Consider the following 17,721-nt stretch of genomic DNA (forward strand, 5'->3'; position numbering starts at 1 on the left):
TCCCAAAAACACTAAACCTGTTTCCTCTCCAATTGCTTGTGCCCTTTGGTCCTAGAAACCCTATTATGAGAAACTTCCTTTCCATGTCCATATAAATTACATAAGGAGTGCAAAAAGAGAGGAGAAAAAAAATAAAATAGTGAGGTAGGGTTCATGGGCTCATTGTCCATTCAGAAAGCTGATGACAGAGGGGAAGAAGCTGTTCCTGAAATGAAGAGTGTGTGTCTTCAGATTCCAATAGTTCCTCCTGAATGGTAGCAGTGAGAACAGGGCCAGGAAGATAAAACTGTTCACCCTTTCCACTGCTGATCCCTTGATGAGGACTTGTGTGAGTTCTCTCAACTTCCCCATCCTGAAGTCCACAATCAAGTCCTAGGATCATTCTTGTAAACCTCCTGCTGACCGCTTCCAATGCCAGCACATCCTTTCTTAGATAAGGGACCCAAATTCGCTCGCAATAGTCCAAGTGCAGTCTGATCAATGCCTTAAATAGCCTCAGCATTACATCTTTGCTCTTATATTGTAGTCCTCTCAAGATGAATGCCAACATTTCACTTGCCTTCCTTACCACTGACTGAATCCTGCACGAGGACGCCCAAATTCCTTCATTACTCATTCTCCTAATCTGTCCAAGTCCTTCTGCAGATTCACTGCTTCCTCAATACAATATGCCCCTCCACCTATCTTTGTATCATCTGTAAATTTGATCACAAAACCATCAATTACATCATCCAAACCATTGATATATAACATGAAGAGAAGTGGTCTCAACAACAAGCCCTGCAGAACACCACTAGTCATCGCCGCCAACCAGAAAAGGCCACTTTTCTTCTCATTCTTTACTTCCTGCCAATCAACCAATCATTTATTTGTGCCCCCATTCTTCCTGTATAACCATGGGTTTTTATCTTTTTTATCAGCCTCTTGTTTGACACCTTGTCAAAAGCCTTCTGAAAATCCATGTACATAACATCTACCTATACTCCTTTGTCTATCCTGCCTATTATTTCCTCAAGGAATTCCAACAGATTTGTTATGAAAGATCTTCCCTGAAGGAAACTATGTTGACTTTGGCCTATTTTATCTTGTGCCTCCAAGTACCATGAAACCATATCCTTAACAATCAACTCCAACATCTTCCCAACCACTGAAGTCAGGCTAATAGGCCTATCATTCTGTTATTTTTTTCCACTTCTCTCCCTTCTGAAAGAGTGGAGTGACATTTGCAATTAGTCCTTTGGAACCTCCCACAAACTAATGATTCTTGAAAAATCATTATTAATGCCTCCACATCTCTTCAGCTACCTCGTTCAGAATGCTGGGATGTAGTCCGATCCAGGTGACTTGTGTACCTTCAGACTTTTCAGCCTGCCTGGCACCTTTTCCTTAGTAATGACAGCTACTCCCTTCTCATCCTGACACTCTCAAATTTCTTGCATACTGCTGGTGTCTTCCACAGTGAAGAATGGCACAAAATTATTGAATTCAACCACCATTTCTTTGTTCCCCGTTACTAACTCTATGCAATTTGACTGTTCTGATTGGAAATTATTGAGTTCAAAGACTACACTAGTATTTGGAATGGCTCTAAATGAATTGGGAGATCTACAATAAAATAAAGGAAGGAGAATCACAGGTGAGTGAGGTGTGATGGAAAGATGGGGATAGTGCCAGGGGAGGTGTGAGAATAACTATTTGTTGTATGTAGGCATGCAAAATAGCTCAGCAATATATACTATAAGGGAATGGAAAGTAACACATTTCAGTGCTGTAGGATTGAGCAGATGAGAGGGAGAAGCACCAACAAGGAACAGAGCAGTTAAACATACCTGAGGTGGGAGCAATGGCAACCTGATGTATGCCAGCAGTGTTGCCAAATCTCGACATCTCCTTTGCACATCGTATTTCACCCACATCATCAGGGCATGGAATATTGTCTCTTCGTCAGGAACATTCACGTCGTCACTTACTAGAAGTTTAAGAATGTCATCCGTAGGCAGCAGCAGAAATTCCTGATTTCTGATCACTTCCATAATGTGCTCCTGTAAAAAACCACAGAAACAACTCTTTTCAGAAATCAATCTTTAGCCTTCATGGAGCGTTTTAATACACACGTGGTCCCAAATTTATAAAGACTAGCCTTTTTAGCATTGTATCCACTGATACTGAAGTAATTTTAAGACTTCATATGGAATTTTATTCAGAATCGAGAAGTTTACTATTACTGACATATGTTCTGAAATTTCTTGTTTTACAGGAACAGTACAGTAAAATACATCAAAATTACAATGAGTTACAAAAAATAAGTAAATAGTGAAAAAGAGGAGTAGTGAGGCAGTGTTCATGCATTCATGGGCCATTCAGAAATCTGAGGCTGGAGGAAAAGAATCAACCTAGTCCCATCGATCTGCACCTGGTCCATACCCCTCTCATCCATGTACCTATCCAAATTTCTCTTAGATGACGAAATCAAACTACATCCACCACTTGCGCTGGCAGCCCATTCCACACTCTCACCACCCTCTGAGTGATCAAGTTCCCCCTCATGTTTCCCTTGAACTTTTCATCTTTCACCCTTAACCCATGACCAATAGTTCTTATCTCACCCAAATTGAATGGAAAAAGCCTACTTGCATTTACCATATCTACACCCCTCAGATTGTTGGCAGAATTTCAGAGGGTGATGAGAGGATGTACAGGAGCGAGATATATCAGCTAGTTGAGTGGAACCACAGCAACAAACTTGCACTCAATGTCAATAAGACCAAAGAACCAACTGTGGACTTCAGAATAGGTAAGATGAGAGGACACATGCTAATCTTCATAGAGGGATCAGAAGTGGAAAGAATGATCAAATTCAAGTTCCTAGGTGTCAATATATTTGAGGATCTATCCAGGACCCAATATATCAATACAGCTATAAAGAAGGCACAACAATGGCTATAGTTCATTAGGAGTTTGAGGTGATTTGGCATGTCACCAAAGACACTTGCAAACTTCTACAGATGTACCATGGAGAGTAATCTAACTGGCTGCAGTATGGAGATCTACTGCACAGGATCAAAATAAGCTGCAGAGGTTTGTATACTTAGTCAGCTCAATCATGAGCACTAGCCTTTGTAGTATCCAAGACATCTTCAAGAAGCGATGGCTTGAAAAGGTGGCATCCATCATTAAGGGCCCCCATCACCCAGGTCATACCCTGTTCTGATTGTTACTATCAGGAAGGAGGTACAGAAGTCTGAAGGCAGACACTCAGTGATTCAGAAACAGCTTCTTCCCCTCTGCCATCCGATTTCTGAATGGACATTGAACCCATGAGCAATACCTCACTTCTTGAAATTTCTATTTTTCAACTACTTTAATTTAATATATACGTGTGTGTGTGTGTGTGTGTGTGTGTGTTATTATACATACACACACACACACACACACATATATATATATATATACACATACACACACACAGGTATATATGGATAGTAAAACTGTATACTTAATGTTTCTCTATTATTATGTATTGCACTACACTGCTGCCAGAAAAGCAACAAATTTCATGACATATGTCAGTGATATTAAACCTGATTTTGATTCTGATTAAAGTCCTATCATACTCAACCTTTTCCTATAACTCAATCTGCCGTCCAACATTTTTGCAAACTCTCTCTATACGTTCCTCTACATAAGTGACCAATCTACATGCAATACTCTAATTTAGGCCTCACCAACATCTTGTGTAACTTCAACATAACATCCCATCTCCTGAACCTAATGCATTGATTTATATAGGCCAATGTGCCAAATTCTTTCTTTTTGACCCTATCCATTTGTGATGCCAATTTCAATGAATTATGTACCTGAATTTCCAGGTCCTTTTGTTCTACCAAACACTTCAGTGCCCTACCATTCACTGTGTAAGATCTAACTTGGTTGGTCCTACCTAAATGCAAAACCTCACACTTGTTTTTATTAAATTACATCTGCTAATTTTCAGCCCATTTTTTCAGTTGGTCTAGTTCCTGCAGCAAGCTTGGTAACCTTCGCTCTCCACTACACCCATAATCATCCACAAATTTGCTGATCTAGTTTACCACAATATCATCCAGATCAATAATATAGATGGCAAACCACTATGGACCCAGCACCATTCCCTGTAGCACTACACTTGTCACAGGCCTCCACGACCCACTACTACTCTCTGGCTTCTCCTGCAAAGCCAATGTCTAATCCAATTTACTACCTTATCTTGACTGAACATTCTTGACCAACCTCTCAGGCAGGACCCTGTTAAAACCTTTATTAAAGTCCATGTAGACAACATCCACTGTCTTGACTTCATCAACTTTCCTGGTAATTTCCTCAAAAAATGCAAGGTTGGTTAGGCCATAAGGGCAGAATTAGGTCATTTCAACATGGTTGATCCATTTTCCTCTCAATCCCATTCTCCTCCCTTCTCCTCGTAACCTTTCACACCCTTACTAAGCAAGAACCTATCAACCTGTGCCTTAAGTATGCCTAATGACTTGGCCTCCACAGTCATCTGTGGCAACAAATTCCACAGGTACACCAAAACCTAGTTCAAGGAATTCTGTCTCATCTCCATTCTAAGTGGACATCCCTCTGTTTTGAGTCTCTGCCCTCTTGCCCTAAACTCCTTCGCCATAGGAAATATCCTTTCCATATCCACTCTATCTAGGCCTTTCATCATTCAATAGTTTTCAATAAGATCCCCTCTCATTCTTCTAAATTCAGGCAAATACAGGCCCAGAGTCATCAATCACTCCTCAGATGATAACCCTTTCATTGCCAGAATTTTCTCGTGAAGCTCCTCTGAACTCTCTCCAACAACAGCACATCCTTTCTTAAATAATGGGCACTAAACTGCTCACAATACATCATGAGGCCTCATCAATACCTTTAAAGCCTCAACACTACATCCTTGCTTTTATATTCTAGTCCTATTGAAATGAATGCTGAAGTTGCATTTGTCTTCCTCACCACCAACTCAACCTGAAAATTAACCTTTAGGGAATCGTGCATGAGGACTCCCTAGTCCCTTTACGGCTTGGATCTTTGATCTTTCTCCCTGTTTCCTCAACACTAATTGCCCCTCACCTATCTTGCTATTGTCTGCAAACTTGGCTACAAAGCTATCAATTCCATCATTGGTAATGTAAAAAGATACGGTCTCAACTCCGGCCCCTGCGGAACACCACTAGTCACCATCAGCCAATCAGAAAAGGTACCCATAACTCCCACTCTTTGTCGATGCATTGTCCATGCTAGTAATAATACTATGGGCTTTTATCTTGTTAAGCACCCTCTCAATGACAAGTGGCCAAGTGGTTAAGGCATTCGTCTAGTGATCTGAAGGTTGCTAGTTCAAGCCTCAGCTGTGGCAGCGTGTCTGTGTCCTTCAGCAAGACACTTAACCACACATTGCTCTAGTGTCTGTGTGAGGAGTGGCGCCCCACACAGACTTCCAATCTGCACCATGTAAGGCATGAAAATGCCTGATGCAGGCCTCTCAGGATCTGAGTTGACGTTCCCCCCCCCCACCCTCTCAATGGCATTCTTAAAATCCAAGTACACAACTTTTACAGGTGTATCCTACTTGCTATTTCCTCAAAGTATTCCAACAGATTTTTCAGGTAAGATTTTCCCTTATGGAAACCATGTGAACTTTGACCTATTTTATCATGTACTTCCATGTATCCCAAAGCCATATCCGGAACAAATGACTTCAACATTTTCCCAACAATTAAGGCCAGGTTAACTGGTCTATAATTTTGTTTCTTCTGCCTCACTCCCTTCTTGAAGAGTGGAGTGACATTTGCAATTCTCCAGTCCTCTAGAATTGTCTCAGGATCAAGTGATTCTTCAAAGATCGTTACTAATGCCTCCACAATCTCTTCAGCCACCTCTTTCAGAACCGTAGGATGTAGTCTATCCGATCCAGATGATTGATCTACCTTCAGACTCTGAGTTTCCCAGGCACCTTATCCCAGGTAATAGGAACTGAACTCACTTCTGCCCCCTGACACACTCGTGTTTCTGGCATACTGTTAGTGTCTTCCTTGGTGAAGACTGAAGCAAAATACTTAGTTTGTCTGCCAAATCCTTGTCCCCCATTAATACCTCTCCAGTGTCATTTTCCAGTTATCTGATACTCGTGTCCCTCATTTACTCTTTATATATCTCAAGAAATTTTTAGTATCCTTTTTGATGTTATTGGCTAATTTACCTTCATATTTCATCTTTTCCTCCCTTAAGGATTTTTTGTTGTTTTCTATTGGTTTTTAAAAGTTTCACTTTCCTCTAACTCTCTCAATTTTTTTCCTTTATTACAAGGGGTGATCCTTCCTGATTGGTTAGTCCTCATCCAGTCAGGTTTCTGCTCTCCCACCTTGTTTACAATCAAATTCCAGTTCTTACTTACAAGGGGTGATTGATAAGTTCATGGCCTAAGGTAGGAGGAGTCAATTTTAGAAAACCTAGCACATTTATTGTTCAACATAGTCCCCTCCTACATGTACACACTTAGCATACGGATCTTGGACCTCCAGAAAGTGTCCACAGCAGAAGCGATTGATAAGTTTGTGGCCTAAAGGCCAATTTATACTTCTGCGTCAAATCTACGCCGTAGGTACGGGATAGCCGCGTACCCTATGCCATAGCCTGAGGCGCACCTCCACAAAAATGTAACTGCATCGCGGCAATGGAGGTCGCAACAACTGTGATTGGTCCGCTTGGTAGCATCACATTTCCTCCTACACTGCAGTAGCTTCCCATTGGGCAACTGAAGGGCAGGGAAGGAACTCTGGCTGCAATGCTTTCCATAAAGCTTTATAGACTTCCGAAATTATGGAGGACCCTGCGCTTGACTCCAGTTTGTAGCTAGCTGCTACAGCCTGTTGACTTCCACCTGAAGTTAAAACTCGAATGGTGATTGCCAATCTCTGAGTATAGTGTGCATACGCTGATGCAAAATAAATGGTTGGAGACGATGATCTACCTGCCGACATCCGAAAATATTTGAAATGCATTTCCTCGTCCATGTCTCTCAGTGGCCGGACAAGCACAGAAAATTCACCCTCCTTCAGTTTCAGTCGCCATTGTTTGAAGTTTGAGTTTCTTCATGTGGAGTTTCAACACGAAGAAACTCAACACAGTAGCTTAGAAACCCCACCGCCAACTAGCGTTTTGGCAGTGAATTCCAGAGCGATGCAGACACACCAACGCATAAGTATAAATGCTCACAACGGCGTAGCCCACTTGTGTAGGCTATGGCGTAAGTTAGTACACACAAGTATAAATCAGCCTTAAGGTAGAAGGAGATGAGTTATACAGCTCTCATTACATGCACATGCAGTTCAACGCTTTGAGTAATTATGCAGAAAGTTTGAAGTTAATAACCCATCAGGGGTTATTGATAAGTTCGTGGCCTAAGGTAGAAGGAGATGAGTTATTAACTTCAAACTTTCTGCATAATCACTCAAAGCATTGAACTGCACGTGCATGTAACAAGAGCTGTATAACTTATCTCCTTCTATTTCGGCCACGAACTTATCAATCACCCCTGCTGTGGACACTCTCTGGAGGTCTAAGATCCGTATGCTCCACGACCGCTGGACTAAGTGTGTAAATGTAGGAGGGAACAATGTTGAAAAATAAATGTGCTAGGTTTTCTAAAATTGACTCCATCTACATTAGGCCACGAACTTATCAATCACCCCTAGTATATGCCCCTTTTTAATTTGGCTTTGACTTTCTTTGTCATCTATGGTTGCATCATCTTTTATTTTGAATATATCTATCCTGGACCTTCTGAATTGCTCCCAGAAATACCAGCCATTGCTGCTCTGCCATCATCCCTGCAAATGTCTTCTTCCAGTCATCTTTAGCCAACTCTTTTCTCATGCCTCTGTAATTGCCCTTAGTCCACTGTAATACTGATAAATCTGACTTTTGCTTCTCTCTCTCAAATTGCAGTGTGAATTCTATCATATTATGATCACTTCTGAGGTTTCCTTTACCTAAAACTCCCTAATCAAATCTGATTCACTACACAACACCTTATCCAGAATAACAAGCAACACACATAAAAGTTGCTGGTGAACGCAGCAGGCCAGGCAGCATCTGTAGGAAGAGGTGCAGTCGACGTTTTAGGCCGAGACCCTTCGTCAGGACTAACTGAAGGAAGAGTGAGTAAGGGATTTGAAAGTTGGAGGGGGAGGGGGAGATCCAAAATGATAGGAGAAGACAGGAGGGGGAGGGATGGAGCCAAGAGCCGGACAGGTGATAGGCAAAAGGGATACGAGAGGATCATGGGACAGGAGGTCTGGGAAGAAAGACAAGGGGGGGGGACCCAGAGGATGGGCAAGGGGTATATTCAGAGGGACAGAGGGAGAAAAAGGAGAGTGAGAGAAAGAATGTGTGTATAAAAATAAGTAACAAATGGGGTATGAGGGGGAGGTGGGGCCTTAACGGAAGTTAGAGAAGTCGATGTTCATGCCATCAGGTTGGAGGCTACCCAGACGGAATATGAGGTGTTGTTACTCCAACCTGAGTGTGGCTTCATCTTTACAGTAGAGGAGGCCGTGGATAGACATGTCAGAATGGGAATGGGATGTGGAATTAAAATGTGTGGCCACTGGGAGATCCTGCTTTCTCTGGCGGACAGAGCCTAACCCTAACCTTAACCCAACCCTAACCCTACTGGACACACTCGGAGGTAGAATTAGAGGAATTTATTCAAATCCTAAACACTCATCATCCATCCGTTAAGGTTAAGGCCGCAACAGATAGGGAGAAAATTGACTTCCTGGATACTACGGTGTTTAAACTAGCACCAGAAAATGGCAGCCAGAAACTAGCCACCAAAGTATTCTTTAAAACCACAGACACACACATCCTCCTACACACTGGGAGCCACCATCCCAAACACACCTTTTGAGGCATTGTCAAAGGACAGCTGACCCGGTTTCATCGCATTTGAACCAGGGCAGAGGACTTCCACCAAGCCACCACTATCCTCTTCTCTGCACTTAGACACAGGGGCTACAGCAGACGGAGGCTCAGACACATCAAATCTGACTTTTTAAAAAGTATCACAAATCCCCGACCGCGGGACAACACAACACAGAAACTACCCTTGATAACAGGATACAGTGGGATGGCAGTGAATATCCACAAGACAGTCAAAACACACTTTGAAAATCTAAAGGAGGAAGGGGGGACACTGGGACAATACACCATAGTTTCAGCCTTCAAAAGGGGTAGAAACTTAAAAAACATACTAGTCAGTACCAAAGTACGAACAGCGCCAAACTGCGAGATGGGAAACTGCAGGGCGTGCATATACATCAGAATTTCAAAAAGCATACACAACAGAGCTACAGGAAAGTGGGATGAGATAGAGCAAAGGATAACTTGCGAACAAAAGAATGTAGTATATGCAATCCAGTGTAAACATATCATATACATAGGGGAGACAGGCAACAGCCTGAGAACCAGACTCACAGGACACCTCAGTAATATCACAAGAGGAAACCAAAACAGATCAGTTAGTAGGCACTTCCTGGAGCATGGAATGTACTCCTTAGCAATCCTGGGCCTGGAAACCTGGTCAAACCTCCAAAGAAAAAGAGCAGAGAGGAGATGGATTGAAAGACTACAGACACATTCCCCAAACAGCCTAAACAAGGCCTAAAAAACCAGGCCAGCAACATAAAATGTACTCACCGAAGGGCCAACACTGCACCCTGTAACTTTAAAAAAATTGAGAAAACTAGAGTAGGGAAGAAGGGGAAGATCTCCTTCGGTCACCCACCCTGAAACAAATTAAGACAGGGGACCATTAATTAGGAAAGGTTTGTCTTACTTTGGAAATAGAGCCTAACAATTAGGCCCCAGAACAGAACCTAATTTCCCAAGTAGAGAGGAGTAAAATTAGAAATTATAACGCTACAGGAGATAGCCACTAGAAAGAACAGACGCGTAACGACCGGTTTAATCCAGACACAGCACTTGCCCCAACCTCCCAGCTTCCCCCATGGGGAAGAATACATCCCCAGCACATGACACTGCCCTGAAACCTAACATCTTCACACCCCATAAACACAGATCCTCTTCTTGCCAGAGGGGCAAACTCACCCCACATCACCAGTTATACCTCCCGCCGCCCAGCGGGCCCCCCTCAACCCTACCCCCCCAACCTAATCTTAACATCCGGAGGACCACACTCCCCAACTAAACCCTAACCCTAATTTCCAATGGACCGGGCACCCCAACTAAAGCAGACAGCACCCCAAATAACCCAAACCACACCACACTGAAGGGCTTATATAATAATCCTTTGCCCTACCACTAAACCTAACACCTCCAACCCTGCTACACACTCCCATAAACCCAAACCCTCACCCCAGCAAGGGGCCAAATTCCCACTGCCCGCATACTCGCATCCTAACCCCAGCCCTGACCCTAACCCTAACCCTAATTTCCAATGGACCGCGCACCCCAACTAAACCGGACAGCACCCCAAATAACCCAAACCACACCACACTAAAGGGTTTATATAACAGTTCTTTACCCTACCCCTAAACCTAACATCTCCAACCCTGCTACACACCCCCATAAACCCAAGCCCTTACCCCATCAAGGGGCCAAACTCGCCCAATATCACCAGCAGCTAGGCTACTACTTCAGCCCTCCCCCCTACTGCAGGGGACACCCCCACCCCCACAATGCCAATTGTCACCCCATCCCACCTCCCTTCGCCGTGAATCCTCAACCCCCATTACCTAACTCTACCCCCGGGCATGTCCCTCACCACAACACCCCTCAATTAGCTACCGCACAAACCCCAGATCACAGCACACAGTCCCTATAAAAAAGACCCCAAATCCAAAACACTATCCATAGGCAATAACTCCGCTATTGTAACTTAAACACCAGAATGGAGGTTGAAGAGGAGGAAGACCCCAGTAAAGGAAAGTTGGGGACCGAGATGATGATGACGTGGGCCAAAAACAAAGTGGCAGGGTAAAGTGATACTGCATCTCCACTACAAGATCCACAGACACTAGAGGGATATTTTGCCCACTGCCCGCATACTCACAAATCTAACCCTAACCCTAACCCTCGCCTTTACCCCAAAAGATTCTACTCAACCCTCTGGGTTACTTCAGCAGATTGTTTGTTGCTCTTGGGATATTTTAATATTTCCAACTTGCAGCACCTAAAGTGCAAGTTATATCCCAGCTTCCCAAACATCTTTGCAACATTGATTCATTTTACCAATGCATTAAATTAGCCTTTTTTTAATTCAGAACAGCGCAGCAAAACTGAACAGCAACATGGTCCTTCCAAAACTTGTGCAGTGCTATTGATTCATCTCCTTGACAGAGGCAGAACTCTAAGAAATGGATCAATAAGAAACTGCACCATCTATAATACATTACAAAACATAAAAACTCATTCCAACTTATTCCTCTCCACCCCCATCCTCCTCCACTCAACAGTATCTCAGCTGTCAAATTTGATTGCCTTTCTGCCTGTATTTGCCGACTCCAAATTTTCAGCTATGCCACAGAATGCATAATTTTGTTGGGAACATTCCTTCACCTCAGTTTGATGAGTTCTTGTTCCTGATGTATTGTGCAAGACAAATAAAAATCTTGTTATTTTCACTGCTCCTGAACGTGCTTTCTCCAGGGTGATGCCGACAGTAATCTTCCTTCTGTAAACCGGAGTGAAGGAGTAGCATGCTGTACAGACACAACATTGACATACTGCCACCTGCGTTCAACCTGCTTGCCTTGTTTCCCTGTACTTCAAATGCACAGCATTGGCTGAGAGTCACGCCAGGGGCATGCTCAGGTTATGAAGGACTCAGTGTCATTCTTTTATATTTGCAGATAAACCAAATGCTAAGAAAATCAGTGAATCTGTTATTCAGGGTGGAGGTTATGACAGCGAAGACGTTGGTAACTTATACTAAATATACAATATGACGCTGGTCACTTCAGCTTCTGGAATCCAATTTCATTGAAGCGCATTGTCTGGCCACTGTCAAAGCATTCAAACTTTTGAAACAGAGTACAGCACACCCTGTTTTACAGAGGTGGCGTATTCCTAAAAAAAAAATGTGCATCTGAATTCTGCATAATGTGGACCCATGACAAAAATGACAAATTGGTTGTTTCTTTCACATTTTGCATTTAAAGAATGGGAGTAAGGGGATCCTATTCTGGCTGGCTGCCAATTACCAATGGAGTTCCATAGGGTCACTGCTTTTTATGATGTATGTCAATGATTTGGATGATGGGATTAATTTGCTGATGATACAGCCCCGTGGCCATTCCCCTCAGTAATCATTATCTCATTTTGTATGCCGTTGGGGGGGGGGGTGACCTGACAGAAGATGACCACGGCGATCGGGTCTCTGGCACTGAGCTTGGTTTCATGGTGCAGGAGGGAGAGAAGAAGATGAGGAATGCGGTAGTCATAGGGGATTCCATAGTGAGGAGAACAGACAGGAGGTTCTGCCAGCCTGATAGATATATACCTACATAGTGTGTTGGCACTAGCCTACAAAGTACCCAGGACATCTTTAGGAAGCAGTGTCTCAGAAAGGCAGCGTCCATATAGATATATACCTACATAGTGCGTTGCCTCCCAAATGCCAAGGTACGGGATGTCTTGGTTCGGGTGCAGAGTATTCTGAAGGGAGAGGGTGAACTGCCAGAAGCCTTGATACACGTTGGTACCAATTACATTGGTAGAAAAAGGGAGAAGGTGCTGAAGAGAGAATTCAGAGAGTTGGGCATGAGGCTGAGAAGCAGGACCTCCGGGGTAGCAATCTCAGGATTACTACTTGGGCCACGTGCTAACGAGCGCACGAATAGCATGATCAGGCATATTAATGCACGGCTGAGAGACTGGTGTAGGGGGCAGGGCTTCAGGTTCCTGGATCACTGGGACCTCTTCTGGGGGAGGTATTACCTGTACGGAAAGGATGGGTTACAGCAGGACCCAAAAGGATCAAATATCCTAGCAGGCAGGTTTAATAGAGCTGTTAGGGAGGGTCTAAACTAATTTGTCAGGGCGATGAGAACCAGAGTGATAGGGCTAAGGAAGGGGGAAACAGAAATATATTAAAGATACCATGCAACAGAGATGATAGAAAGGAGACAGGCAGGAGATGAAGGATAATCACAGCCAGTGGGATGACTTACAGGGCAGTTAAAACAGAAAGCAACAGATACTGGACTGAAAGTGTTATGTTTGAATGCACACAGCATAAGAAATAAAATGGACGATCTTGAAATGTTGAGGCCATCTCTGATACTTGGTTAAAGGATGGCTGCCATTGGGAGCTGAACGCCCAAGGATATATGGTGTATCAGAAAGATAGGTTTGTAGGCAGAGGGGGTGGTGTGGCCCTGTGTATAAGAAATAATATTAAATCATTACAAAGGGATGACATAGGATCAGAAGGTACAGAGATTCTGTGGGTTGAGTTAAGAAATGGCAAAGGTTAAAGGACCCTAATGGCAGTTGTATACAGGCCTCCAAACAGCAGCAAGGATGTGGATTACAAATTACAGCGGAAGATAGAAAAGGTGTGTCAGAAGGGCAATGTCATGAGAATCGTTGGGGATTTTAACATGAAAGTGGATTGGGAAAACTAGGCCAGTACTGGACTCAAGAGAGAATTTGTCGAATGTCTAAAGGATGGCTTTTTAGAACAGCTTGCTGTTGAGCCCACGAGGGGATTGGCTGAGCTGGATTGGGTGTAGTGCAATGATCCGGAGGTAATAAGAGAGCTTAAGGTTAAGGAACCCTCAGGAAACAGTGAGCACAATATGATCGAGCATACATTGAAATTTGAGAAGGAAAAACTAAATTCCAGTGTGTCGGTATTTCAGCTGAATAAAGGAAATTACAATGGCATTAGAGCAGAACTGGCCAAAGTAGATTGGAAAGAGACTCTAGGAGGAAGAACAGCAGAGCAGCAATGGCTGGAGTTTCTGTGAAAAATGAGGGAAGTGCAAGACAGATAGATTCCAAATAAACAGGAATTTTTTGAATGGAAGAAGGACACTACCGTGGCTGACAAGTGAAGGCAGAGCCAAAGTAAAAGCAAAAGAGAGGGCATACAAGGAAGCCAAAGCTAGTGGGAAGATAGAGAAGTTGGAAGCTTTTAAAAACTTGCAGAAGGAAACTTCGAAGGTCATTAGGAAGGAAAAGATGAATTATGAAAGGAAGCTGGCGAATAATATCATAGAAGACACTAAAAGCTTTTTTAAGTACATAAAGGGTAAAAGAGAGTTGAGGGTAGTTATAGGACTAATAAAAAATGACACTGGAGATATTGTAATGAGAGACACAGAGATGTCAGAGGAACTGAATGTGTATTTTGCATCAGTCTTCACAGTGGAAGACATCTGCAGTATAGTGGACATTCAAGAGTGTCAGGGAAGTGAAGTTTGTGCAGTGAAAGTTACAACTGAGTAGGTGCTTAGGAAGCTTAATGGTCTGAGGGTGGATAAATCTCCTGGACCTGATGGAATGCACTCTCGGGTTCTGAAGGAAGTAGCTGGAGGCATTAACAATGATCTTTCAAGAATCGATAGATTCTGCCATTGTACCGGATGACTGGAAAATTACAAATGTTACTCCGCTATTGAAAAAGGGTGGGAGGCAGCAGAAAGGAAACTATAGACCTGTTAGTCTGACATCAGTGGTAGGGAAGTTGTTGGATTCAATTGTTAGGGATGAGATTATGGAGTACCTGGAGGCATATGACAAGATAGGCCAAAGCCAGCATGGTTTCCTGAAAAGAAAATCCAGACTGACTAACCTACTGCAATTTTTTGAGGAAATAACAAGCAGGATAGACAAAGGAGAATCAGTAGATGTGGTGTACTTGGATTTTTAGAAGGCCTTTGACAAAGTGCTGCACATGAGGCTGCTTAGCAAGATAAAAGTCCATGGAATTACAGGGGAGTTACTAGCACGGGTGGAGCACTGGCTGATCGACAGAACGCAGAGTGGGAATAAAGAAATCCTATTCTGGCTGGCTGCCTGTTACCAGTGGAGTTCCACAGGGGTTGGTGTTAGGACTGCTGCTTTTTACAATGTATGTCAATGATTTGGACTACTGTATTAATGGAATTGTGGCTAAATTTGCCCATGATACATAGATAGGTGGAGGAGTGGGTAGCGTTGAGGAAACAGAGTCTGCAGGGAGACTTAGATAGTTCAGGGAATGGGCAAAGAAGTGGCAAATGAAATACAATGTTGGAAAGTGTAAGGTCATGCACTTTGGTGGAAGAAATAAACGGGCAGACTATTATTTAGATGGGGAGAGAAGTCAAAATGCAGAGATGCAAAGAGACTTGGGACTCCTTGTGCAGGATACCCTAAAGGTTAACCTCCAGGTTAAGTCAGTGGTGAAGAAGGCGAATGCAATGTTGCCATTCATTTCTAGAGATATAGACTATAAAATCCGGGATGTGATGTTGAGGCTCTATAAGGCACTCATGAGACCACATTTGGAGTGTTGTGTACAGTTTTGGGCTCCTTATTTTAGAAAGGATATACTGACATTGGAGCGGGTTCAGAGAAGATTCTCAAGAACGATTCCAGGAATGAAAGGGTTACCGTATGAGAAATGTCTGGCAGCTCTTGAGCTGTATTCCCTGGAGTTCAGGAGAACGAGGGGTGGATCTCATTGAAACATTCCAAATGTTAAAAGGCCCGAACAGATTAGTTATGGCAAAGTTATTTCCCATGGTAGGGGAGTCTAGGACAAGAGGGCATGACTTCAGGATTGAAGGACGTCCATTTAGCACGGAGATACAGAGAAATTACTTTTGTCAGAAGGTAGTAAATCTCTAGAATTAGTTGCCACATGCGGCTGTGGAGACCAAGTCATTGGATGCATTTAAGGCAGACATAGATAGGTTCTTAATTAACTAGGGCATCAAAAGATATGGGGAGAAGGCAGAGGAGTGGGGATGACTGGAAGAATTATATCAGCCCATGATTGAATGGCAGAGCAGGCTCAATGGGCCGAATGGCCTACTTCTGCTCCTACATATTATGGTCTTATGATTATACATTCTCACATAAGTTGGTAAGAGTGAATTTTTATCCTGTATCTCAAAATAGTTTGGTGATGAAATGTGAATTTCTTAATACAAGTTTCTGAGTCACTGCAGATACTGCAATACAGAGCAACAGATAATCTACTGGATAGGCTCCTTGGATGGCATGGACAGGGGGCTGAAGGGCCTGATTCCATAATGTATAAAGTTAGGAAAGAGGCTGGAGAGGAGGACCCCAAAGGTCGTAATCTCCAGAGTACTCCCTATGCCATGGGCTAGTGCAGGTAGGAATAGATAGCACAGATTTATGAGAGACTGCAGAGATGGTGCAGGGTACCAGGTTTTAAGTTCTTGGATCATTGGAATCTTTTCTGGGAAAGGGATAACCTGTACAAGAAGGACAAGTTGAAAATGAACTGGAGGAAACCAGTATCCTGGCTGTGAGGTTTGCTGATGCTACTTGGGAAAGTTTAAATTAGTTTTACAGGGGCCTGGGAATGGTAGCACCAGGACAATAAGGGACGGATTGGACCAGAATGCATATATCAGGGGCCGTACTTGACTTGGTGTTGGGTAATGAGCCTAGCCAGGTGACTGACCAATCAGTGGGTGAGCAGTTAGGGAACAGTGACCACAATCCCTTAACGTTCAGGATAGCTGTAGATAAGAATAGGTATGATCCTTGTGGGAGAGTTTGAAATTGGAGTTGGGCAAATTTCGAGGGCATTAGGCAGGAACTAAGAAGAATTAATTGGGAAAACCTGTTTTTTTTCTGGCAAATCTACATCAGACATATAGAAGGTGTTTAAAGATCAATTGCACAGAGTGCAGAAAAGGAGGGTTCCTGTTAGCAGGAAGGATGGGGATGGAAAGTTAAGAGAACCTTAAATGTTCAGAGGAGTGATGGATTTAGCCAAGAAGAAACAGGAAAAGTATGTAAAGCTTCAGAAGTCAGGATCAAACGAAGCATAGGTGGAGTATAAAGATGCCAGAAAAGAACTAAAGAATGGAATTAGAAAAGCCAGGAATGGCCATGAAAAGACCTTGGTGAGTAGGATTAAGGTGAAGCCCAAGACATCCTATACATAGATCAAGAACAAGAGGATAAGTAGGGATAGGATGGGACCACTCAAGGATAAAGGGGGGGAACATGTGCTCGGGTGCAGAGAATGTGAGTGAGGTACTTAGTGAGTACTTTGCTTCAGTATTTACCAAGGAAAAAGAATGGGAGGACTAGGAAGTCAGTGCTGAGTGTAGAAATACATTACAGCATTTCGAGATCTAGGAGGAAGAAGTGTTGGGCCTCCTAATGAGTATTAAGGTGGATAAGTCCCCAGAGCCTGATAGGATTGACCCCAAGTTATTAAAGGAAGCAAGAGGCGAGATTGCAGGGCCTTTGACCAGTATCTTTGTGTCCTCTCCAGCCACAGGACTGGTGAGTGGCTAATTTTGCACCTTTATTTTTGAAGGGAACAACAAGAAAAACCTATGAATTATAGACCAGTGAATCTCTCGTCAGTTGTGGGGCTCAGGGATTGGATAGATGAGCATTTAGAAACCCATGGCCTAATATGGGGAGCCAGCATGGCATTGTGGTGGCAGGACA

At 43.2% G+C, this 17,721-nt stretch overlaps 1 protein-coding gene across 1 annotated transcript in view; it reads right to left on the reverse strand.

The window, feature by feature from the left end:
- LOC134346195 (kelch-like protein 1) overlaps positions 1-17,721 on the reverse strand; it is a 462,134-nt gene that overhangs the window by 125,961 nt on the left and 318,452 nt on the right. Inside the window, exon 5 of the mRNA XM_063047509.1 lies at positions 1,830-2,042. Within this exon, the coding sequence (XP_062903579.1) occupies positions 1,830-2,042 (213 nt within the window). The remainder of the gene's footprint in view (positions 1-1,829; positions 2,043-17,721) is intronic.

The sequence above is a fragment of the Mobula hypostoma genome, chromosome 5 (assembly GCF_963921235.1).
Source record: "Mobula hypostoma chromosome 5, sMobHyp1.1, whole genome shotgun sequence".
Taxonomy (NCBI): Eukaryota; Metazoa; Chordata; class Chondrichthyes; order Myliobatiformes; family Myliobatidae; genus Mobula; species Mobula hypostoma.